General features: G+C 47.2%; 2 protein-coding genes across 3 annotated transcripts in view; both read left to right on the top strand.

Moving 5' to 3' along the window:
- Positions 1-16,701, top strand: part of LOC104329350 (uncharacterized) — a 40,093-nt gene extending 23,392 nt beyond the window's left edge. The window contains exons 9-14 of one of the 2 annotated variants that reach the window (XM_075437382.1): positions 407-564; positions 4,462-4,670; positions 7,014-7,081; positions 7,391-7,555; positions 8,665-8,736; positions 10,150-16,701. In XM_075437382.1, coding sequence (XP_075293497.1) covers positions 407-564; positions 4,462-4,670; positions 7,014-7,081; positions 7,391-7,555; positions 8,665-8,736; positions 10,150-10,260 — 783 coding nt within the window. In that variant the 3' untranslated portion in view covers positions 10,261-16,701. Of the gene's footprint in view, positions 1-406; positions 565-4,461; positions 4,671-7,013; positions 7,082-7,390; positions 7,556-8,664; positions 8,750-10,149 lie in introns of both variants that reach the window. The other variant, XM_075437383.1, reaches the window with a different exon arrangement.
- Positions 16,702-17,794: 1,093 nt separating this feature from the next.
- Positions 17,795-20,615, top strand: FNDC10 (fibronectin type III domain containing 10). Its single transcript, XM_075437340.1, has one exon. The coding sequence runs from the start codon at positions 17,879-17,881 to the stop codon at positions 18,524-18,526; it is 648 nt and encodes a 215-aa protein (XP_075293455.1). The 5' UTR covers positions 17,795-17,878; the 3' UTR covers positions 18,527-20,615.
- Positions 20,616-24,756: the final 4,141 nt, after the last annotated feature.

The following is a 24,756-nucleotide window of genomic DNA, read 5'->3' as shown; positions in this document are numbered from 1 at the left end:
GGATTGAGCTCATAGAAAGCAAACCTCTGAAAAAATGACAATAATTGCAGTGTGGTTAGATTATAATTACAGGAACTATTATAATGGCAATGGATGGGTTTTGGTTTCTTTTTTTAGAGGTGGCTGTGTTGTTCCTCTTTTTTTGGAGATTCACCTACTCAAGACAAGCTTGGGTCACATAGGATCCAAATTATTTCCTCATGGCTGTGTGGAAGGAGAAGGACGTCTTTTGCTGCAGGCTGGCTGGACAGGACTGTAGATTTGTTCTGGAGCACTTTTGAACCTGTTGTTCTTTGACAAAAGACTTTTCTGGCCCGTAAGCCTGCCCAAATGCAAGGGGGATCTGCAGGTGTCTGATAAGATGAGGAGCTTGTGTGTATTAAGTATGCATGCGTCTTCTCTGCAGGATCTAAAGATGGTGATGCGCATTCAGGTGCAAAGCAATGAGGAAAGCCAGGCTCCTGGATTGTCACTGCCTGATCCGAAACAACCCTCTGCAGCAGAAAAACCTCAGATGCCAGACAACCACCACCCTACAGGGAGCAAGCAGGTGCAAATGCAAAGGTCGGTGAAAGAAAACTCCCTTCTGCTCTTGATGGTCAGGCCGAAAAGTACCATGCAAGCTCGTCCCTGGTGTTTATTGTGGTTTCTGCTTGAAAGATGGTTGAAGAAAGTGTTAGTTATTGGTTCCACTGTCATCTAATTCTGCTGAATGTTGCTGCCAGGTCTCTATCTCAGCCGAAGCAGATTAGTTGTGTTCCAGGCAATGTTGTGTGATGGAATGCACAGCCTGCTGTGGGTGCTGTGCTGGCCAAAAGAAAAAAGACTCATGTTATTGGTGCGTGCTCTGTAGCTGCCTTCGTATCAGAACTGTTCAGTGAAGTGTTTGTGTGTGGAGGAGAGAAAGAGGAGGTACTGCTGAGTGAGATCGGCTCAGCAAGGATGTCCTGCTAGCGAGAGGAGAGGTGGGATGGGAGTCTGAACTGACTTCGAGCAGTCTCCTCCCTTTCAGCGATGGTGACTTAATATCGTGTTTTGTTTAGCAAATTGAAGAAATGCTGCATGATGGAAGCAACCCATCTGCAGCAGCAAGGTGGCTAAAAATGCCTTCGGTTTCTATAAATAAGAGGCATTAAGCTGTGTATTAGAGCTGCAACTTGCTCATTTTTCCACTAATTAATCAGTAATCTGCCAAGCTCTGCAGGAATGAGTAGACCTTGAAGATCTGAAAGCTTCTCATCCCCAAGGTTATACGGTAATCTAGAAGCAGCAGGCAACCAGCCCCAGTTAGGTACTAGAGTTTTTTCTGGTTTTGCTTCTAGGGCAAAGACAAATTCCCAAGCTCTGCATACTCTCTTCTGTGTTTCCTTTCCTCCCAGGGAATGGAGCTTGGGTTCCTGTTGCCAGTGCACTCCTGAGCTATGCTAGGGATTCTCCTTCACAGAGACTGATTAGAACGTGAAAAGTCAGACGAGTTGGAGACCTGTGATCCCAAAATTGAGTTTTATCCAGAATAGGGTAAAACAGTTTACAGCAATAGTTTATGCCAGAAATGAGGACACAACCAGAATCCACTGGACAGCCCAGGCTTCTGTCCTGTCTATTTTTCTGCATGCCTGCACTTCAAATAATGTAGTTTAAATCAACTGCAGCTTCATCTGGAGAAGTCAAACCAATTCAGCCATATCAATACAAGGATCAGGGTTTACGATAAAAGACTTGGAACTGAGCTTAGCTGAAACCTTGGTATTAAAATTCCCTGCAGCTTGGGACTGTTGCTTGTATCGGACATCCTCAGGGCAATGTGTTCTCCAGACCCGTTCTTGGGGTAAACGGGAGAGGAGAGCTCTGGGCAGCGGAGTCCATCGGAAAGGGCAGAGGTTCAGAGAACGGCATGAACCTACCCGTTCCGTGCAGGTAACAGAATGGATAATTCCTGCAGTATGTTACTTGTGTTGCTGTAGTACCTGGGAGTCTGGTCAGGGACCAGGATCCTGTTGTACTGGATGCTGTACAGGCACAGGAGAAACTGTTTACTGTCTCAGCAGCACTTGCAGAAGACTGGTCTGTTTTGCAAAAGGAAGAAAGTGTCTTTCTGAGGCTGCAATTCATCAAAGTCTGGCCATGATCCAAAAACTGACTGAAAATAGTGCTTCCTCATTTAACTTATTTATCCCTTGTTTGTGTCCAGGTCATAGCTGCTCAGTTTACTGTAGCAAACAAGATTCAATTTCTGTTTTATCTGTGGAGAAGAATTCTGGATTGCATTGTAAATTATCAGCCAGATCCTACTCGTTCTTCTGTGCCATTTTTGTTTGTTCACTTAACTTGTAATCTTCCCAGGTCAAAAATTGTCCTTTGCATATTTCTTTAAAGGGCAATATCCTTCCCGTACTGCTTAGATAACATCTGCGTGGACACACAGAGTAACAGCACAGAGGATATTCTGCCCTCTTACAGGGAGGGACTTGTGTGGGTGTGACTGAAGGTGAGAGTTGAAGTTGTGATGGCAGAATGCCCTTCCCTCAACTATGCAGAGCCTAGAGAGGTACTGTCACTGGTCTATGAAACAGAAAATGTGACTATTGGATTTGTTTGGGAAATGATTTCTGCAAGGACAGAGGTCATGGTATGTTTGGTGTGCTTTTCTTTTCCTGGATCTATCATCAAGAAATTACTGAGGAGCTGGAGGCTGTTATTAACACTGCGTGAGACTTGTGATAAGGAGCGCAGAAACCAACTTTAGCCGGAAGGTATCAATGCCAAGAACAATATCAAACCGCAGTGGAGTACAAAAGAGGCCATGCATCCAATGCCAAGAACTGCTGCGTTGGGTGGCTGAGACCAGCAGATTCCAGATGAGCTCTTGGTGGCAAATTTGCATTTTGATCGTTTTGTAATGGGGGAAATCTGAGCTGAAGGCTGGGTTATGATTTTTCTTACTGAAAGTTCTTTGTGGTGGTAGTATGCTGGCTTTAAAAAGCTGCTAAAGCTAAGGCCACTTGCCTTTCTCAGCAGTTAAAAACTTAGATGTGTTAAGTAGATTTCTAAATCTTAGCTGGCTCATGTAGCAGGACAGGCTAGACCAAGCAGTAATCCTGCTTGAAACTGATGGTAACATACTCCGGTTAAAAGTTTTAGTTCCAGTCACTTTTGAGACTCCTTATTATAGGGAACTCATCCCTTCCTTTACCCTTCTTCATTTCTGAAGGTGACTGAGTAAAGATACTTGGGAAGAAAACATTCCTTAAGAGACAGCCCTGCTTTCTGGGCTTCTCAGGGGCTCGCTCGGACAAATATGAAGATAATTCTGTTTCTTCTCTGAACTCCAGCTCATTTCCATGCAGTAGAGCAGTGTTATGCTACTCAGCACTCTGCTGCTGAGCCTCTGGCTGGGCATCCACGTGAGCTGTGCTATTGCTGCAGGCAGGGAGGCATTAAGGAAAAATGTGTTGCGTTTGGTGTATACCTTGGTATCAAGTCACTGTCCCTCTGAGGCACTTCTGCTAAGAAGGAAGCAGACGTAGATATTGATGTAGACATCAGGAGAAGTGTGTTTGAGGTGGAACCATTGCAGAGGAAGGAATTCCTGCCTATGGCTGCCTGAACTCTCATAAATAGAGCTGTGTATGAATAATTGATTTTGCAGGTCAGTAGATGGATAAAAACCTGTGGGGGGTAGTGGTAGGAAAAGGAGTAAATCATATTGGAACACGGCTTTCCTCACTGAATGAAGAAATAAAACACTTTTTCCCACGTTCACCTAAAAAAAAAAAATCAAAACAACGTGTGAATGTTTCCTTTCAGCTGGTTCTGTTTTCCTGTTTGGGTCTGTACAGGGGATAGGTGCATGCTGTGGAAGAGTTTTATACGCAGGTGCTGGTTAAAGTATCCATCCCACTTGCAAAGCTTCCTAGAGAGCTTGAAGCTTTAAAATAAATTTACCAGACAACAGAAACTGTCAACTGTGTATTGCAGCTTTCCTGTTTATTTTGAAAGGCTTTTACTCCTTATAGGCCAAAATCCTACAGTTTTACTTTATCTTAATTTTAAATGAAGTTGGAACAATAGAGAGGACTTATGTTTTTGATATTTTTTCAACAACTTAGATTTGTGTATTTGGGCATGTGAGGCATGAGTAAGTCTCTATTTAGAACTGGAATTTATTGCTATGTGGATATGTTGTTGTATCATATGAATGATATAAATCAGTTCTACAATAAACTGTGTTTATAAAGCATAGCTTATTTTGTACTTACGTGGCATATTAAATGTTCTGTTCCAAGCAGCTATCACAGTAACTAATGCAATCTGCTCGTTTTGCCATAAAGTTAAATTAGGACAAACTTCTACATGTTCTGGAGGCTTTTTCTCTGCTTGCCTTTATGAAATGGCATTATGAAATATCTCTTGATATACTGAGGGGAGGGTGTTCTGTTTTGTGTTGTACCTTTGTTGCAGCTGGAAGGACATAGTTCACAAAGTGAATGCCCAGATGGATGAAGAACAAGTGCACGGTCACCCAAAGAGCCTTCATTTTGATCCCAAACCTGGGCAGGAGGTGCTGAAAGGCAGCCCTCAGCCACCCAGTCAGAAGAGAGGGGCACAGCATGAAATAGCTGCACAGGAAGGCGAGAAGGAAAGGACAAATGATGAGGAACTTGAAATGGGTATCGTTTCCCTAATCCTATGCTATGCAGCACTAATTTAGTGCTAATCGGGGGGGGGGGGGGGGGGGGCGGGGGGGGGGAGGCTTTCTGCCTGTGTTAAAGGAAAACCTCACACATTTTGAAGGTAGTAGAGTCAAAATCTGTGTAAGTTAAGTCAATTCTTCTTTCTTTCCTATGGGAATGATGGGGAAAATGTCACTGCTTTTTGCAAGATTTGATATCAGTCTCTTATAGGAATTGATTTAATATTTTTTAGAAGTGGGTTTTCTAACTTGGGGCAGAAAATTTCCCAACCATCCGTAAGGAGCTAGAAGCAAATAAATTCAAGGGCAGCTAGCTGTATTTGTCAGTCAGCCAACAGAGCACCTACAGCTGTTGTAAAGTCCAGTAGGTAATTGCATTTGTGCAGTTGGAGGCCAGCTCTTAGAACATTGAGTTAGAATTCCTCGGTCTTCTGATCCAGATCTGTTCAGCCCCCTGTGCTTTGACTCACTTGGTTAATAACAGGAGGGGAGAAACGTTTTGAGTTGGTGTAAAGTTCGTCATCACACCATGAAACCAACTAATGAGTAATCCATTAGATTATGTATGTGAGGGCAGAATCTTTTCTTTGCCTCATTTTCCAGGTGAGGTTTATCAATGGGCCTGTAATGGTCATCACAAGTGAGTGGCAAAATGAGGGAACAATTAACCAGTTTTGTTGTGTGAAACAACAGAAAACAGCTGTAAAATGACTAGACCTTTTGGAAAACTGCAGTGGGTGGGCAGGGGGCTTGCAGCACTTGCATAGGTCCAGTAGCAAAGGGGAGGTTGACTTAATTGCAGCTGTATGTCTACGAGAGTAAGAGGGAAGCCACAGACTTGCTTTGGAAGCCAATAAAAAAGACATGGAAATAACCTGTAAGGTCTGCAAGTTAGCTAGTTACCTTTGTCAAAGAGACACTGAAATGTGGATATGACTAATGCTAATTCAATCTGTTGCTAGACTGAGGCAGAATGACTAAGTAGGTGGTTTTTCATGTAGCTAATTTTTTGCTGCGATCTCGAATGCAGTAAGGCAGGGAAGCTGGGAGCTGAGACTCCTGTGAGGGTCTCATTTGAAATACTGACTTGCGTCCTATTACGTATTACAAGAATGGTCTGAGCCTGGTTTCTTGACAGTAGATTTTGGCTCTGGATTTGGAATGGAGGAGGGATGTCATGGGGCAGAGATGAAAGTCAGTGGTTCTAACTGAATCTTGGATCAAAAGGCTGAAATCGCCCGAGATGGGTGATTTCCTCCCAGGCTACTGGCTCAGTTCCCTCTGTGCAGGTGAAGTCCTCCCTTCCAGAACAGCAACATTGGGTAACAGCTAACGTGCACACAGATGCCCGTTTGGAGAGGAGCTTTGGTATTCTTGTGCTTTCCCACAGCTCTGTTTAGCTGCTATTTCATGTTTTGCTGACCTGATTTGCAGCAAGTCCCCTGAGAGGAACTGAACTAATTGGTTCACATCAAAGGGAATTCTGCCCTGAAAAGGCCTCATGGCAGGTATAAGGGAGTGTGAGGACCAATAGCCCTTGACCTCTGTGTCCTAATTGGAATTAACAACCGAAGTAATGACTCGACTGCCCTGGCTGTGCTGCTGTCTGGGTGGGAACACTGCTGTCTCACAGGCTGCTTTAGTGTTTTGGGGGAAGCGCTGAGCCCGTGGTGATGGCAGTGGTGAGTGCCAGAGCCACATACAATTCAGGGTGAGGATTAAGCCTTTACTTAGTTGAAAGCAAAGGCTGTATTTCACTCTCCTCCTGCCCTGAATGTCCCCTTACCTGACACAAGAAGCCTGCCTTTTGTCCCCAGCTGCGTGCCAAGGAGGGGGGAAGGTGGCACTACCGTGCTGACCTGCCGTGCTCTCGTTCGGCTCGCAGCGATGCTCTGACTGGCTGCGTGGCTGGGTTGCTGCTATAGATACTGCCCAGACTTAGCAGTGGCATGAGAGAAAGGTGCATCTCGATATGGATTGGGGGCTGAATTCAGAGCTGGTTCTTGTCTTTGTGTCATATGTACTATTTGGTAAGTCAGGGGCGTGCTTCAACACATGCTTGTGCCCCAGCCTTGGGGACAACGCAGCAGTTTTGGCAGCTGTGGGAGCATGGTGCTGCTTTGCCCTGAACTCTTGCAAATGGCACGGAAGAAGCATTCCTCTGAAAACATACACAGAGCATTGTCTGCCTCAGCCTGCAGGCTGAGACAAATCCCTGCTTGGCACAGAGTTAATACAGCCGCTCCCCAACAGGGGGAATCTTAACTGGGGGCACTGACTTCTGAGAGAGTACACTGATAACTGTCCCCTTTCCTTGCAGATGCGGGAGTGATTGAGAGAGAGGAGAACTTGCATTCTGAGAAGGAGACTGTTGTCCAGGAGCCGATGGTAAGCAATGCTGTCATCTGGATGCAGCCCAGCTCTGAATAAGAATCCAGCTGTCCCGTTTAATTAGATGCTTTCCCACAAGTTTCTGTAACATGCAACTCCAAACTTCTCCTTGGTTCTGGAGGGATTCAGAGGGGTAACAAAGACTGGGTTTTTGGTTTTTCGAACCGCTAACGTGCATGAACAGAGGTGTGACTGAAGTGATACAAGCCAGCGCTTCCTGCTTGCTGGGGAAGGCAGGCTCACCTTGGCCTCTGTCTCCCAAGGGGATACCACGCCTGGTATTCATGTGAGGCTTTTCTTGTCCAGATGCCAGATGATGCTGCAGATCCTGCCCAGGATCCCAATAACCAAGGCGAGGATGAATTTGAGGAAGCTGAGCTGGAGAGACCTGACTTTGAAGAGAAAGTGGGAGGTTTGGAGAAGCTCAAGGAGCCCAGTGTGAAGGAAGAGTCTAAGGAGAAGCCACTGAAGGTGACTGACATGAGGGCAACCACCAGGGGCCAGGGAGAGATCCCCAGCTGTGAATGGGGGGAGGTAGAGAGCTTAAGGACTCAAAGGGAAACATTGCATTCTTGGATGGATCCGTAGTTCCACTGAAGGGGTATGGCAGGCAGGAGAAACATCTTTCTGAGAACCAGTGGGTCGGTCAGTTCCAGAACTTGTTCCGGCTCTGTCTTCTCTGCTTGTTGAAGTCAGCCCCGGCGTTTGCAGCACCTACGTGGCTGGAGAGACGTTGAATAGGAGATGTCTCACTCCACGGCTATTACTGCAGAGGTGCTGTATCTTTTCAAGCACTTGAGAGATCAAAACCAGAGACGATAAGAGTCTGTGCTCGGGGTCTGGTCAGTGCAGTCATTGCTGTTCCTGGGATGGGCATGCAGCAGGCTCTTGGCAGCAGTGACAACACGCGAGAACTCTGCCTCCTTGTTTGCCTGCTTGCAGATGGAATCCATTAGTTTTGCAGAGTGCTTCTTGCTATCTGAAGCCAGACTGCATCAGGGAAATGTTAGCTTGTTTTGACAAGCAGCTGAGTGTTGCCTGTTTTAAAAAGGAGTGTTTTATCTCTCAGGCTCTAAAATCATGATTAATAGTGAGGTTTAAAAAAAAAAGAAAGAAATCCAGGCCAATGAAATCAAACGAGAAAGAGATGCTGGCACCCACAGAGCAACACCTCCTTAAGATTAGTGAAAATGTGGAAAGTATTAGTGACATAAATGCCTGACTTTCAGACAGGGCTGGGCTGTGCTCCCTAAAGCTCTCCCCTAAATAACTTCTAGATTCCCTGCAGTCCTGGGACCTCATGAAAAGCCCTGGCCCTGGGACCTTCCTGCTGCAGGAGTGGCCTCTCCCTTCACAGTGGAAGGAGCTGGGTGGTTGCTGCCAGCAAGTGGGAAGAGACTGGGTGGAAAAATGATAGATGGAGTTTGGGTTGCCTTCTTGTCTCTCTGCTGCCCCTCATTCATGATCTGGAGCCCAGTCTTCCAGATCTGGGGCTCTAATGCGAGAGAGCTGTATCCTTGGCAGGGAATGGAAGTCGGTTGGGGCAGTGTCAGCAGCGTCTCACTTGCTGTATTTTTCAGGACGCTGGCAGACCTGCCAAGCCCAGGGAAGACCCAGTGGATGACTATCAAGAAGATCAGGAGCAAGAAATTGTACGACACCAAGGTTCTTCCTCTTTCCCTCTCTGGTGTGATTGTTACCTGGGTATGTTGGTAGCCAGGAGCTGAGGATGACCCAGCTGTTAGGAAACCAGATGTGTGCACTGCCTTCAGTTTTGTCTCTGCCTGCTCAGTGAGCTGGGTCTCCAGAACAAACCTGGAGCTCACTTACCTCTGCTCCCTTTTTCAGGTGGTCAGAGTACCCTTTATGCTCTGTCTCCCCATCTCCTTCCTTTCTGCATCAATCTGCAGCAGTTGAGCTGAGAGATGCTTACCAGCAGCAGCTGGGCTGAATTACAAGGCAAGATCAATATGTGTTTCTCCGAGCATCACCCTGGGTTTATTCCTGTGGTGAGGAATTCACTGGGAGCCCTGTAGTCTGCTGCTGCACAGGTCCTACTGGGCCTAGCTGGTGTCTATGGAAGAGCTGGGGAGAACTACACCTGTACTTTGAGAAGGGTCATTGGGTTACAGCCAACAAGTCTAACAGAAGTATGGGTGGCAGAAGAATAAGACATCCATCCCCAGAATGGGCAAGTGTGGGAGGTGGTGTGTTGGGCCACATTTGCCAGGAAGCAAATGTTCCTCCACTTGGCTGAAAACAGGTATTATTGCTGTGTCTCAGAGCCCCAGGACTACCGTAGTCGGTGACAAGTTGGCATTCTTCTAGGAGAAAGATTGGAGGGCACCAAAGATTAAGGGCATGAGTACTAGAGAGGATGACCCTAGGGCCTTGGGGCTCATGTAGATCGAAATGAGGGATCCTTTTCCAGTCTTGTTCATCCTCTCCTTGCCCTTTGTGAATGGCTGCTGCTGGCTTTCTCTGCAGTTTCAATGGGATTGATGAAGAATTGAGGGTTTGGGCTGCCTGCTGGGAATGCAGGGGATGGGGAAATAAGGGGTGGGCAGAGAAAAGTTCATGTCAGGAGCTAACCTTATCCCATGTGTAGAACCTGGCTTGTACACCAGATCATTGGACCTAAAAGTGCCCATGCAGACTGTGCTGGCTGCTGCACATTGTGGGTGGGATTTGTTACACAGTTTTAAATGTGGTGGATGTAGGGTATCTTCTGCTACTCGTGTAGCAGTGGCAACAGGCTGAGATGTTAAAATTGCATTGTAATGCCAGGATATTTTATGTGCTTAAAATGAATAGGCTGATCATGGCAACACAGGCTTCTTGCTTACTTCTGTGTCTTGGCTAAGTGGCTTGCCAATGGCACCTAATGGTCCCTGACAGAGATGGATTCTTCCCTGTTTTCCTGAGTTTCCCAGGCTGGGCTGGAATGGTAGAACAGCTGTACTCAGAAGCAGCATGATGCGCTGCTGGTTAGGGTCTCCTTTTCCAAGCCTTGCTGATTTTCTTTTTTTTTTTTTTTCCTTCCTGGCTGTTCCCTCTGCACCCAGGAGGATCATGGAGGTGAGGTGGATGACAATGATGACGTGGAACTTGTCCAAGACCAGAAGGACCATGCAGGCATACAGGGAGCTGATGGCAAGAAGGATGACTACTACTGAACGACGCTGAAGGAAAATGGAATGCACTAGGAATCAGGGGATGGGAACTCCTCCTGGGAACTGGCTCCTGTATTAAACACTGCCCAGAACAAAGGCAGGAGGAGGTAACTGTATTCGCAGGCACTGAGCAGGGCGATTGCTGATGTGCTAATTACATCTACGTGTGTGGGGCCGTTGCTGCCTCTCCGGTCAATAGCATGGAAGTGCTCTCAGACTGTAGGAATGATTTTATCCTGCTGCTTCTCTTAGAAGCACGTTTTGATTTATTGTGTTCTTCACCCTCTTGTTTTCCCTATCCCCTCCCAAGCTGGAGAGGTGTTTCTTACTTTTTTTAACCCCCTGAGCAGCAGAGGGGTGCCTGAACTGGTCCCTGGACTTACTCAACTGATTGCTAATACAAAGGAATCTGTCTTCATAAAATATTTTGCTCAGCGGTGTTTCTTTATAACATCCTTTGCTCCCCTCAGAGTAAAGTGGAGAGGAAGTTAGCCTGTTTGTCTGTAGCAATGCAAGGGTGATAGCTAACCATGAGCACCAACAGAAATGACCACGTGCCAGGCAGTGCTGTGTGTGCGTGTGTGTATATGAACAACTGGGTCCTCTTCCTGGGGCAGAGACCCTTCCCAGTGACTCGGAGTAGAACCCCTGTAGAGTTTTCTTTTCCTTGGCTTTGAGCTGTGACTGTCCTGCTGGGCTTGGAGCATCCCCATCTAATGCCGTGCATCTTATCTTGACATTGCTGCTGCACCACGGGTTCCTGGAGATGTGGGCTGCCCTGAGCTAAGACAGGCTCTTCTGGGATGGTGGCAGGGACTGCCACACAGAGAAACAACTGCAGCCCTGCAGTAACCTCTGCAGCTCACCGGCTGCAGTGAGGGAAGCACTTCATGGCACAGCTGCCAGTCCCTCTGATGGGATATTCTTTTTACCTGGTGTAGCATTTTGGTGGTGTGGGTGCCTGCAGTGGGACACGAACAGAGTCTGGGGAGGGCTAAGCTATCCACTGCTGCAAGTTTACAAATGCAAGCAGCAGGATGGGAGCAGATATCCATTTCTCTGGTGGCTTTGTTTGCTCAAACCTTACTATTCCTGATGCAGCTGCAGCATCCCAGCAGAGCTGTCTCTGCTCTGCCATCCTCGGGCTACCGGCAGAAGGTATCAGAGCTTAGCCCAGCCTGCATCTGCCTCTCAGGCCCATAACCTCCTCCCTCCCGGTCTTCCTGACACACAGCTTTTGGCACCTCCCTAGGTTGTGCAGGATTCCCAAGCAAGCATGAAAGGCTTGCTAAGGATGGTATCTGGTGCACAGGAGGGGTGGGGGGAAAGTAAGGAAGAGTATTTGTGATGGTAGATATGAAGGAATATTTGGAGCCTGACTAATGCAATTACATCCTGTTCAGCTTCTTTCCAGTCTCCCAATATTTGAGAGGGAGCTAAGATAAACTTTGCTCCTTCCAGACAGGTCTGGTTTTTAATCAGCAAGTTGGGTATTTATAGAGTTCTGTTGATTCAGTAGATTGAAATCTGTAGTGCTTTACTTAGGCAGGATGTGTTGTGGAGACTGACCTCAGATAGAAAGGAGGAATGAGTCAGCTGGAGTCCCTGCAATTTAAGATGGAGGCAGCTGAAAGGAAAATGGGCTTCATCATATCATCTCAAAGCCTGGTCAACTCATGGGAACAGGGCAGAGCTGTCACATCTCCTACCTTGTGCGAGACCCATGCACCTGAGCTGTCTTCTTCCTCATCACCATGTCAGAAGTCCTGGACTCTGGGACCTCACTCATCAAATGCAGCTTGTGGTTGAATGTTGTGACCTGATAAAAGATCAGAGGAGAGATCTTTGTTCCCTATTTGCATTACTTAAGCCTTTTCTAATCCCTTGTTTTGGGGCATATTTTGTATGCACCTTTAGACACTTGGAAAAACAATATTTATATCCCAATAAGCTTGGTTGTCTTCATTCAGACAGTATTGATTTTTTTCTTCCACTGATTCTAATGGAGCTTGAAATTAACATGTCACAGGACTTGCTGGTTCTTTGTTTTTATTCTGCTTGTCTTTCTTACCAGCACAATCGGCTGTGCAAGTCAGACCCTGGGGTGGATTGGAGCAGTTAATGTGGTTGGCTCTGCTTGCTTTGTGTGGAAGCAACAAGAGCTCTGCTTTTCCAGGTGCTGCCCTTTCTAGAGCTGCAGCATCAGGTCGGCTGGATGGTGCTGCTGGTTATTACAGAGTCCAGCACAATCACGTTGTTAGGACCTCGCAGACCTGATCTGCTGCTTGCTGAAATCGGGGAGGATGTACCTGTGCACTGAGACCATGAAGAGCCTCACTGCAACAGTTTTGAACTGTGTGTTCCAAAACCACGTGAGAATACAGAACTCCTCACGGGTGAATACAGATGACGGTAGCTTTTGGGAGGACATGAGTTGAGAGAGCTCCTGGCTACAGAGCTCCATCTGCAGCCATGCCTAGGCACCTTATCTCAGCTAAGTTAAGAAAGCCAAAGGCAGAGCACCCCAGCCACAGTCACTGTAGAGCTGTTGGCAGCAGCAGTTCAGCTGCAACCCACCACTTGAAGAGCTTTTTCAGGCCTGGAAAGGAGCATTCAGTCTGCAGAGCATTCTCTGTATACTGCTTTTCTTTTTCCCGGAGCTTTTTCCTGGATCAGAAATCCAGGAGTGGTTCAGCTCCTATTTAAATTAAGCTATTTCATTTGAGAGCTTCAGCAAAAACCCAATTTATAAATTGTTTTCTGATCTTTCGATTTTGTATCACTCCCTAGAACACCCTGCTTTAAGTGTAGAGGTATCCAGGCCTCAGTGTGCGCACAGATCTCCAGAGAAGACAAATGCTGTTCCAGGGGCTCTGTCCTCACCATACTCCTTGGTGTCTCTGTGGACAAGAATAAGCAAAGGTGCCAGATGCAGAACAGCATCCAGAGCCTGTTCCAGGGAGTCTGGGAAAAGGTCTATTAGCCAAGTGCCATAGATGGTCACGTAGCCTGCTGAGGAGCTCACTGCAAAACTATAATGGCGTGTAACGTATCCAGAATGACTTGAAATGGTTAATGCTGTATTAGTGCTTTGTATTACCAGCCTTGCTGTACGATGCAATACTTCTGTCTGCTATAAATAGCACGTTCAGAATAGATCAGCTGGAGTTGCAGTTAGTGGTTCAGATGCATCCTGATCAAAAATGTTCTTGGCTTGGCTGGTAAGATGTCATCATTTCACAGTTTAATGTAGGATCAATGGCCAATACAGCCTGGTTCAAACCTGCATGCCCAAGCTGCCCCAGTGAGGTATGTAGTACAGTTATCTGCTGAATTTCATTCACCCCTCTTCCATGCCTCTCTTAGCCTGTGACTGTCAGAGTCTATAGGTTCAGACCTTACTGGAAGCAAATCAAGTGCTGGAAATAGAACCCCAGTGGGGGTGAGACTGCGTGCTGGTTCAGAGAGACTGCAGCAGCTATCTAAATTAGGAGGCAAATTCTCTGCTTTCGCATGTCTAGGATGAGTAATCCTCAAAGTTATGACTTGGAGGGGACTGTAACAACTCAGCCCTAAATGTAAAGCTCCCTGCTAGGAGAATGCTTTAGCAACCATATGTCGCACGCTGCCCTCAGCTGAGAGCATCTCTGCCCTAGGGATTGTCTGCCCTGGCGGTATCCAGCACTAAAATTATCAGTGTTGCATAAATTGTTAGCTGTGGGTGGTTAGTGCTTCTGTGTCTGGCCTATAGCAAGTTGCCTCCATTTTAGTCCTAGCTCACTGTTCCCTCTGAAAGGAGATGAAACAGGAGACAATAAACCCAGTGGAGGAGAACCGGAAAAGCAGAAAACCTGTGGTGTTGGGTCTGTCTGAGGGCCTGTAAAGCAATATGGGATGTTGCCGATTTTGATATGCTGCCTGGGGGTTTGCTGCTTAAAGCAAATAGTGCTTTGCCTGAGTGGCAAACTGTTGAAGCAATACACGAGGAGTCCAGGCTGAGTTTTATTGCAGATTGGGACACAGAAGAAGGTCTTGGGAAACAGCTGGATTACTAAGAGAGCAAACAAGGAGACAAAGTATTCATGTGAAGCCAGTGCTGGCAGACTGGCCAAGCCAAAGCATGTGGTTTTGCTTGTCTCTTGCATAAATAATTGTGTTTTGCTTAGAGATGTAGTACAAGGCCAAATGACGCAGTGCAGGATAAAGTGTAGTTAACCTGTAGTGTTCTTAAAATTTTTTTTTTTGAAGTGTTGCTCTTTATTTTCCTTTGGACTCCAACACGATGACGTAGATTAATTTCTGTAAACAAATATATTTCCAGGGTATGCATGATGTTAAAGTATTAAGTGGTTTGGCCACACCTTTAACCAGATGATGAGAATTAATAGTACATCCTGTGCCCTTAAAATAAAGGCATGGATGAGGAAAACATATGCCTATTAGTTAAATCTCTGTTTAATGAAGCCTACTTCTGTGTCAATCCACTTCTAACTTGGAAACCTGTTAAGGATTATTAGGCTTGTTCATTTACATGGCATTTTTTAGGGGCTAAAATGTGACAATCTATTAGGAGTTTAATGAGAGTTTTCTCCAAGACATCTGAAATAGTTGGAGGGGAAAATGCCATAAACCCTTGCACACTGTAGGTGTGAACTGTCTGCACGTCCCCAAACCAAGAATGTCCTCTCATTTCTAATTATATATAAGACTTAAGCAGAACAGTTGTTTCTGAGGATGACTACTGTTCATATTCTGTATAGTTTGAGTGAGACTGGCTGTTGTAAAACTTGGGGATTAAATACAAATCTGACCTAGACTGATGGAGTATAGGCCTGCCAGGAAATGAACATCCTTCAGTGCTCCTTCCTTCTTTGCACCTTGCAGTGATGTATGTCTTCTCACCTCAACCCACATCTCTCTCGGTGCCATTTTACACTTGACCACCTCTCGAGGGAAGCCTGACAATTTTGCTGAACTCTGTGCTGCTTTAGTGTTAGAGAAGATCAATAACACATGGAAAAGGTAAGGTAGGAAATATCACTGATGGGGGTTGGGGTGTTCTATATCCTTACACTCGTGTGCCTGAAGAAAATCTGGAAATCGGAGGAATACGTGTTTATCCAGATGTCTTCTAAAGAAAGAAGACTGTGGGTCTCCAGTAAAGGGTACACGTATAAGCCAAAAGGTCTGAGGATGATGGTGATGGCACAAGGATATACTCAACAGGTTTCGTGATCGTTCAGGTCAGTTCACTGTTCTGTCCAACAACAAACCTGTTCCAGCCCATGATCACAGAACCAGTTATTCTGATCGTAGTACGTAAATGGCTGAATGGAAGACAGTGTGCAGGTATACTACTGCCTTGCACGAGTCAGAGGTTCAGGACTCGAATCCGAAGGGAAAAAGATGGTTATTTTTTCCAATTCCTGGTAATTCTGGCAGTCATTCTGGGAAAGACATTTGAGGAAGCTTCCACAGCTTTCCATGAAATGAAGTATCTTTTGTTAGCTTGTTTTTCCCCTCTTCTGAAACTTCAAAGACAAGTCTGGAATTAAGTCCAGAGCTAAGTGTTGTGGCACATGCAATCAGGTGTCTCCACTGCTGTGCCAGCCGCTTTCCTTTCCTGTACCAAATGCCAGCCCCTTCTGCTGGATCTCTCAACAGAAGAACTCAGTGTTTTGCAAATCATAAACAACATCAGAGGCTGGTGCTGTATCTCTTCCCTGATCATTGAAACAATGACAGCTCTGGAGTGCGATCTGCTATTAGTAGTGGTTAGAACTGCACAAAGTTTAAGGTGGCGAAACTTGGTCGGTTTGGCTCCAGCCACGTCCTGAACACCCACACATTTCTCAGGAAGGGCTGTCAGATCTTCAGTTTAGCATCCTAACTGGAACTTCAGCAGGTAAGTTTGCCTCAGCCACCAAGAAGTGCCTTCAGCAGCACAGCACCTCCTGTTCTGTGACCACCGAGGGTTTTGCAAGCAGAGCAGCCATTACTGCAACTTTGGCATCCTTTTCTATGCTGATCCTCTTTTATCATTGATTCCTACTGCTACCTCTTGGTTTCAAAAGAGATTTCTAGCAGCGTTCTATAAGCTAGCAGACACCCTCCCCCGCCAACATTAAATTTGGTTTAAAAACTAGCTGTGGAAATAACTTACAGTACTTTGCATTGTTAAATTATGTTTGAAGATTTCCTTAAGAAGCCATATGCTTTAAAAAGGCAAGTCTTTCAGACACAAAAACGTGTCCTGAGATGAGACCATAACATGTTGCTACAAATTACACTTTGTATATATTCAAGGAACACCTTCAATGAAGTCTAAGGTTTATGATTTGGGTTTGTTTTTTGTTTATGCTATGAAATGAAATAAGCTTCAGAATCTATTTTTGTTATATTTTAAACTTATATAAGACAATAAACACTTTTAAAGAAAACTTACATATTAATCTATAGATCTTCTATTTCCAAATGGGTAACACAGTGAAGAAAAACTACGCCTATGTTTTTAGGTACATATTTATCCATGTAACATTGTCATTTTTCTACTTCACAAGATAAATACAGACAAGTTCTTATGTTCTGCTGTAAAAACTGGAACAGGACACTGTGTAAAACCTGATCAAAGCACAAACCAAATGAATATAACCCATATTTTTTTGTGTGATATGAAATTTGCAACTTGGAAAAATGACTTAAAGCAGTTTTTACTAACTGACCTGTTCAAAGAATCTTCAAACATCGCTTTGGTGAAGTATATTTTTATTATTGTTTCATTAGAGATCTTTTGTTTCCCTATTTAGACAAGTCTGTACCTTAGTGTAAACCTTTCGAGGTGGCTCAGGAAGCATTACAGTGTAACGCTGGCGTGGAGCACTGCTCTCACTCCTGCAGTCCTCTTCTCTGCTACAGAATACACAGCTGGCTGTAGCTCAGAGGGACGGACCGTGGGCTGGTCCTGCTGCAGAGAGGGGAAGATGGAATTTGTTAGAAGACAGGAGCACGACGAGGACCTTTTTCCTTTGGTCTCACAGAACTGGTCTCTCATCTCTGCTGTCGGCGGTTCCGGGGGACTCGTGTCCTCCTCCCTGCGTTACCCCCTTGCCCAGTTTCTCAGAATTTCCAGTCCTAAGGGGTTAAAGCAGCCCTAGTCCCCAGGCACAGCCATCGAAACACTTAACCCTCTCCCCATTTCTTTGAGCAAGGTCTGCTGCAGCTGGCGGGAAGCGCCTAACTTCCCCGGGCCAGGTCCGCGGTGGCTGAGGGACCCTCCCGGCCCCTGATGCCCGGCGGTAGGGCCGCGCCCGCCTTCGCCTCCCCGGGACCGGCGGCGAGCAAAGCGCCGCGACCCCGGGAGGGGGGAGCGGGCCCTCCCCGGGGTGCGCAGCGCTCGGGCCCCCCGCGCCCCGCCCGCCGGGGGCCGCGGGCCCCCCCCGCAGGCCGGTCCGGAGCGGGTGCGCGCCGGGTGCTCCGCAGCCCAGCGAGAGTTAACGGCGGAGCCGCCTCTCCATTGGCGGCCGGCGGAGCGGCTGCCGAGCCCCGCGTTTATAACCGGCGCACGGGGCGCCGCAGCCCTCCGCCGGCACCGCGGCTCGGCCTCCATGCCGCGGCCGCCGGCATGCCCAGCCTGCTGCCGCCCCTCCTCGCCCTGCTCTGCCTCGGGGCGCCGGCGCCCGCCCTGAGGGAGCCTCCGGGGCCGCCCGCCGAGGAGCCGTGGTGCCCCTACAAGGTGCGGGCCGAGGGCGCGGCGGGCGGGCGCCTCTGCTTCCGCACCCCGGCCCGCGGCTTCCAGTGCGCGGCGCGGGCCTGCCGCGCCCACCGCTCCCCGGGCGGCGCGCTGGTGGCCAACGTGCTGCGGAACGGCAGCGTGCTGCTGCAGTGGGCGCCGCCGCGCCCCGCCGCCGGCCTGCGCGGCTTCGCGCTCAACTGCTCCTGGGACGGCACCTACACGCGCTTCCCCTGCGACAGCGTGGAGCTGGGCGCCGCCTGTCGCGACTACCTGCTGCCCGAGGCGCACGGCAGCGTGCGGTACCGCCTCTGCCTGCAGCCGCGCTACGCGCCGCCGCGCCCGGCGCCGCCCGCACAGTGCGTGGAGTTCCGCGTGGAGCCGGCCGCCATGCGGGACATCGTCGTCGCCATGACGGCCGTGGGGGGCTCCATCTGCGTCATGCTCGTCTTCATCTGCCTGCTGGTGGCCTACATCACCGAGAACCTCATGAGCCCGGCGCTGGGGGCCGCGGGGGCCGCCGCCACGCGTCGCGCGTAGCTGCTCTCCCGGTTCCCTGGCCGCGTGCAGCGGGCCCGGCGCCGGCTTGCTGGGCCTCTCAGGGGAAGGGGGAGAAGTTTTCCCAACTGTTCTCGGGGCGGTTTTGACCAGGGCCTCGTCTGAAGCGTCGGGTGGCGCGGGGTTTGCCTTTCGCAGGCTTGCGGGGTTTGGGTTTTCCTCAGTGTTCGGAGATCTTCTTTCCTCCTAGGGTGGCTTTTCAGCCTGAGCCGTACGTGGTTACTGAACTCGTGGGATCTCAGCGGATTAAAAAGTCCACAAGTGCCAGAGAAGTGTCAGTTTTTAAAAGCGAGCGGCAGATCTTGCAGAGGGCCTGTTTGAGAAGACGCTCCGGAGCACCCCGATTTTGAGCCTAAATCCCCTTGCTCTGAGGCGTGTGCTTGGATTTTTTTTCCCGAGGGAGAGTGTCCTTGAAAGCCTGTGGGAGAACAGACCGGTGGAACCACAAAACCCGTAGCCAAGTGTGCGTTTGATCCAAAGCCCACCTAAATCTTGTGACTTACGTGGGTTTTGTATCGTCCCTTACGGTGGCCGCAGATTCTGGGACCTGGGCTGGCCACTGTCCAAAACCACGGGGGTTTTCTGGTCGGCTGGAGTGACCGTCGGCATCCTACACCGGCTGAAGCCGCTTTTCTCCCTTCAGAACTGTCGTATTGGTAGTCTCCACAAAGAGCAACGGGACAAATTGAGCATGGAAATTCCATTTTGCTTTGCAAGTATGAACCGATCCCTGATGATAAAAGAAGTTTGGTGTAAATGAGCACCGTCACTGCCCTCTGAAACCCCATCTTTTAGGAAAGCCGTGTGCACCACGCTAGGGTAAAAGCGTCTCGAACACAGAACTTACTAATGTTGTAGCCGAGTGTTTTGAGCATAGGAACACTCCTTGTTAACCGCTCACTCGATGCTGTAGTAAGTTGAGGTTTTAGCCATATTCTAGTATTAATTCTATTGTGCCTTAGTGCTAAGAATTTGTCCCATTTATATTGGTATATCTGTTCTCGTAGTCTTCATAGACAACTGTATCTCCCCTCGCGTTTTTGTCTCTGGAACTGGTGGTTGTTGATTTGTTGGTTTGGTTGTTTGGTTTTTTAGGGAAAAAAACGAACTTAGGCTGATCATTACTTGAACTTTAATATACACACAAAATAGAGTTAGATTCTGTCTGAGAGGTATTTATTTAGTGAGCTAGTTTTTACTTAGTGTTGTTTGTCTGTAGTTGACTGCTGTAACAGAAAATGACTTTATATCACTTGAACCGAGCACCTAAAGCGAAAGCAGGGGAGCAGCTCTGCTGTAAAGGGGTATTGCTGTTAAAACACGTCCGTTCCATACGGCATCTGTTGGTGTAAATGTTTATCACTGATGAATGGCCCCATGCTTTTCTTTGTGAGAGTAGTTTGTGAAGTAGAAACTTGCTAGTAGAGGGTAAATGTAGAAAGTATATGGAATCCTTAATAAAATGCAGTATTTGTACTAATCGTAATCCCTTCAATAATTTGAGTGTGGCTGAGAAACTGAAGGTCTGTATTTCACCAGGCAGAAATACCTTCTATTTGTTTCTTATTCTTGCTTTGTTTTCTTTCTCACATGCAGCTGACTCTATATTTAAGTGTTCTCTTTATTAACTTGCCGACGTACTTGATTTAAGCAGCCTGACAATATCTAGCATTGCGGTAACAGAAAGATGGTGTCATTCATTGATATTGAAGGATGATGTAATAATTTTTCTTCTTTTATCCCTGAGGAGATTGACTGCTCAAAGAAAAGGAAATTAGTTTTTAAGAACATTAAGACAAATCAGTTTTTTAAGAACATTAAGAAAAGTTGTATCTAGTGGTTTAGTTCAGTGAATTTAAACACAAAGTAAATTTGGGTCAAAGTTCTTTTAAAGAAGTTTCAAGTCAGTCTTTCCTGTAGCCAGTTCTGCGCAGGACTGTTAGAGTGGCACCGATTTTGTCTATCTCCGTCAGCTTCTGTCAACCAGTGGTAACTGTTTTGTTCTTCATCTTGTCATGAATTGCCAGATGTGAAAATTAAATGTATAAATAAAGAGCCTTGTACCACCTTGGCATTGACCTTAATAAATTAAGACAATACTGAAAAGAAATGAAAATGTCACAAATACTTAATGGTTCAAGATCTTGTTTGACTCAAAGTGAGCACATCTGCCCAAAGACTGGACATAGTGACATTCCATTGCCTATTGCAAAATTACGACAACGTTAATGGGAAAATGAAAAGAGATTTATTCTCTGAATACTTGATTTTTGTTTACTAGAGGTTTAGACTATCAGATCACAGGGTAATTCAGGTTGGAAGGGGTGTCTGGAGGTCATCGTGTTCAGGCTCCTGTTCTGAGCAGGGTTGGCTGTGGGATCACACCGGGTTGCTCAGGGCTGTATCCCAGTGTTGCCTTGAAAACGGCTGGGGACAGAGACAGCACAGCCTCTCCAGGCAAGTTGTTCTGCTGCCTGAACTCCATCATCGTACTGTCTGTAATTGTAAAAAAAAGACTTGGGCTAGAGAGATCATCTGGCCCAGCCTAAAATACTCCTATCAAGCAGGAGGTGACAGCACCCGGTACGAGGAGCTCATGTGTCCAACGGCAGGGGAGGGGCAAAACAGGCGCAATACTCCTGCTAATCGCTCCAGTCTTTCAGATATAGGAAGGCAGATCTGGAATTTTATATGAAAACTCGCTGAGACAAAGCCATTAATTATGGTAGCCAGGTGTCTTTAGTTTTGAATATAAATGATCTGTATTTGACCTTTGAATGAGCCGCCCTTATCCCCTAAATGTGTTTACCAACTCAAGCTACTTCATTTTGTGTGCAGCCAGCACTGTTCATTGCGGTAACACTGATGTAAGTCTGAGGAAACTGAGCACCAAATCTAATTTACAGTTTTGTGTGTGACTGCCTTCAGTAAGGCACCTCTGCAGGCGTTGATAGGATGGTTACCTGTTAACCCAGCACCTAGTAGATACTATAGAGATGTTGTTTGTAGTCATCTCACATCTTCATGCATCTGTCTCTGTGGATTGCATTGCAACAGCATGCTGGGCAGAGGATAGACAAGCAAGAGCAAAATATGTCGAACAAGGATGTAAATCCTGATGGAGGAAATTCTGTAGTTCTCTGAAGGATTATTTTTATCAGTTTTTTCTTTCCCGTGCATTATAAATGGGATGTGGGAAACAATGTCTCATAGCTTCTCATTCATTTTCAGTGGATTAAGTTTTAACCGGATGCATCCTGGTGTCTGGAAAAGAAAATCAGAGTATTCCCTGTTTTATTTTATGATGTGACATTACGCAAAACATCAGCCGACCTGTTGATAACTGTGGGTTTTTCCTCCATTACAAGTATAGAAATTTCATCCGTCGTGAGTATAGGCATTACTTTTTGGCAATAATGGGGAAAATTACGTGTACATAGACTTGATATTGATTGGACTTCTACAAGCCTTTGTGCGACTGCACAGTTAAAGAAAGCTGTATCCAGTATTTGCAGCAATTCCTGAAACATGCAGAGTATGTTGTAGAGCTGCAATCAATCCTGGCCTGTCCAGGCAGCTATAAAGAAGTGGCAGTATGCTGATTTATGACTGCCAAGAAGCTGGCTGTTACGTACCTAATGCTTTAGGAAAAAGTGGAAATAGCTTCAAAGGCAACTACACATTCTCTGTATTACTATACGAGTACTTGGGTATTAAAAACCTGTATGGTATACTCTTAGGTGGTACATGGTCCTGCGTTTATCTGGGAATTTCTAGTACAAATATCAAGCCATATCCATTTCTGCAGGAGCTGAAATGGAGAGTGATATGCTTGTTAACAAGCTTTTTTTTCCTTGCCCTGTGCTAAATGTGAGGAAAACAGCTGCTTAAATGTAAGCAGCTTGAGCTCAGCCTGACCCCAACTTTGAATCTTCTGGAGGAAACAGTCTGTCCCTCAGGCAAAGAATCTCTCTTAATTCCATTATGATATTTTTTGTGGTACATGAAAGGCAAGGCTGCTTGGCTTTATTTGGAGGTGCAAGTGAAAGCTGGTATTTTGCTTCCATGGAGACCTGGAGTTGTAGTCTTCCAAGACTGCAAGCTGCTGCTGTATTTTGCCAGTATGTTCCAAAAGAAAGGCTAGAAAGAGTGGGCTGGAAGGAGAAAAAGTGGCAGATTGCAGTTAGCTGTGTCACATTCCTCTGCAAGGTTTAGGAATTACAGCAGTCATGCTTGGCTGGGGTCTTCTGCAGTTCTAGCCTGAACAAATACCCCCTGGGCTGGTATTGCTTCGTCACCAATCTGGTCACCACATCTCCTGTCTTTGTGCATTGTCTGGTCTCATCTGGGAAAAAATTGCCCAAACCCCTTGTTTTGTTTTCACCTGAAAGTGTGGTTTTTGATGCAGAAATGTTCATATCACAATGTCTGGCTCATCATTTAAAATTCACCGGCAGTATTTTCAGCCTGCTTTGCCGAGGTGTAAATGATGGCACGGTGCAGTACAGTATTTCCACAGCGTGCCAAGCAAACCCCTCAGAAGGGCTTTTGGTGAAGACTTCTCCAGAGGACACCTCTGGGCATTGACCCGTCGGCCCTTTGTGAAAGCAGACATACACATTCAGAGAATTCATTCGCTTACCAGGGATCCCAGACCTACCAGGCGATCTGCAGGGTGCCTTTGGGAATAAGCAGTAGCAGAGGAGCAGGCGCTGCAGCCAGCGGGGCGGGTTCCGCAGCAATGGCCGAGGGGAGAGCCAAGGCGGGAGGCCGACAGGTTTCAGTGGAGAGCGCAGCAGGGGAAACACGGCTGGGCTGTGCCGAAGAGCAGTGAAGAAAAAAGAAGGAAAAAAACATTTTGCTGGGAGGGAGGCAGGCGCTCAGGAAAGGAAGGAAAGGGGGAAAGGCTTTTGGCGGGAAGCGCTGAGGGGAGAGAGGGGACGCGTTCTGGCGGGAGACGCGGGGCTGCGTTGGCATGCAGCAGGGCAAGGTGAGGTGGGAAGGGCTGAGGAGAGAGGAGCGCGCTGCCATAACAGCGAAGGGGAGGGAAGGGTTTTGTGGGGAAAGTCGAGGGAATAGCGAGGAAAGGGTTTTTTAATGGGAAATGCAAGAGAAGAGGGGGAGAGGTTTTACCAGGAGGCGCAGTTGTGTGAGCTGGGGCTGAAAGGCGGGAAAAGGCGGGAAAAAGCTCGTCTGGAAGTGCTGAGGGGAGGGAGAGGGAAACGGTGTCGGGAAGCGCTGAATGCATGAGGGAGGAGAGGTTTTGTGGGGAAATGTCGAGGGACTAGCAGGGAAAGGCTTTCCGTGGAATGCGCTGGAGGGAAAAGGCTTTCGTGCAAAGCAGAAAGGGAGGGGGGGAAGAATTAGCTGGGAGGGACTGAAGAGAAAGAGGTGAAAGGCATTTGTGGGAAGTGCTCATGGGAGAGAAAGGAAAAGGTTTTCTTTGGAAGTGCTGAGGTGATAGCGGGGAAAGAATTTCTCAGAAAGCACAGAGGTGAGAAAAGTGTTAATGGGAGGGCGGAAAATATGTTTAGGAAGCACTGAGGAGAGCAGAAGCACCCGTTCCTGGGCAGGGAGAGTCCTGCCTCGCTAGACATCCACCTGGGCTGCGGAATAGAGTTGTTTCTTTGATGTCCTGATCTTGTCTCCTGTATTTCTCTTGCTCCTGCCATGCCAAAGTAAGCAAGAGGAGGAAGGCTTTGGAGAAACTGCAAGCAACGAGCGAGAAGAATCTGCAGGCTGGTTACGAGGGCAGTGATGGCAGTCGGAGGGGATGGCGGAGAGGGGCCCTGGGGAGCGGCTCTGCTCTGAAGGTAGGGCCTGGGACGCAGATCCGCGGTCCCGGTTGCTCCCGAGCCCTCTTGTTGCCCGGAGCGGCGAGGCGGTGGGCTGGATGTGGCGTTGTACCTCTCTCCCTTTGGGAGAACGGGAGGCATTAGTGTTTGGGACTGGCCAGAGCTGGTGCTGCAATGAGGTCTTTTTTCTCTTCTGAGAAGGCATTATTTTTTATTCTTGTGTCTAATGTCTCTTCTTGTATATTTATTTCCTAACTCCCTCTATAGATTGTATTTATGCTTTTCAGACATCAAAACCAATAGAATACTTTTTCACCAAGAATAATGTTTGTTTCCTGGTCTCTGCACCAGGGCTTTTTTTAAGATACTATTCTCCTTTTTGTCTCCTGCATGTTCCATTTTTGGTGTGGTTTTATC

The sequence above is a fragment of the Opisthocomus hoazin genome, chromosome 16 (assembly GCF_030867145.1).
Source record: "Opisthocomus hoazin isolate bOpiHoa1 chromosome 16, bOpiHoa1.hap1, whole genome shotgun sequence".
Taxonomy (NCBI): Eukaryota; Metazoa; Chordata; class Aves; order Opisthocomiformes; family Opisthocomidae; genus Opisthocomus; species Opisthocomus hoazin.
The sequence above is the reverse complement of the archived record's forward strand: the minus strand, read 5'-3'. Positions and strand labels throughout refer to the sequence as shown.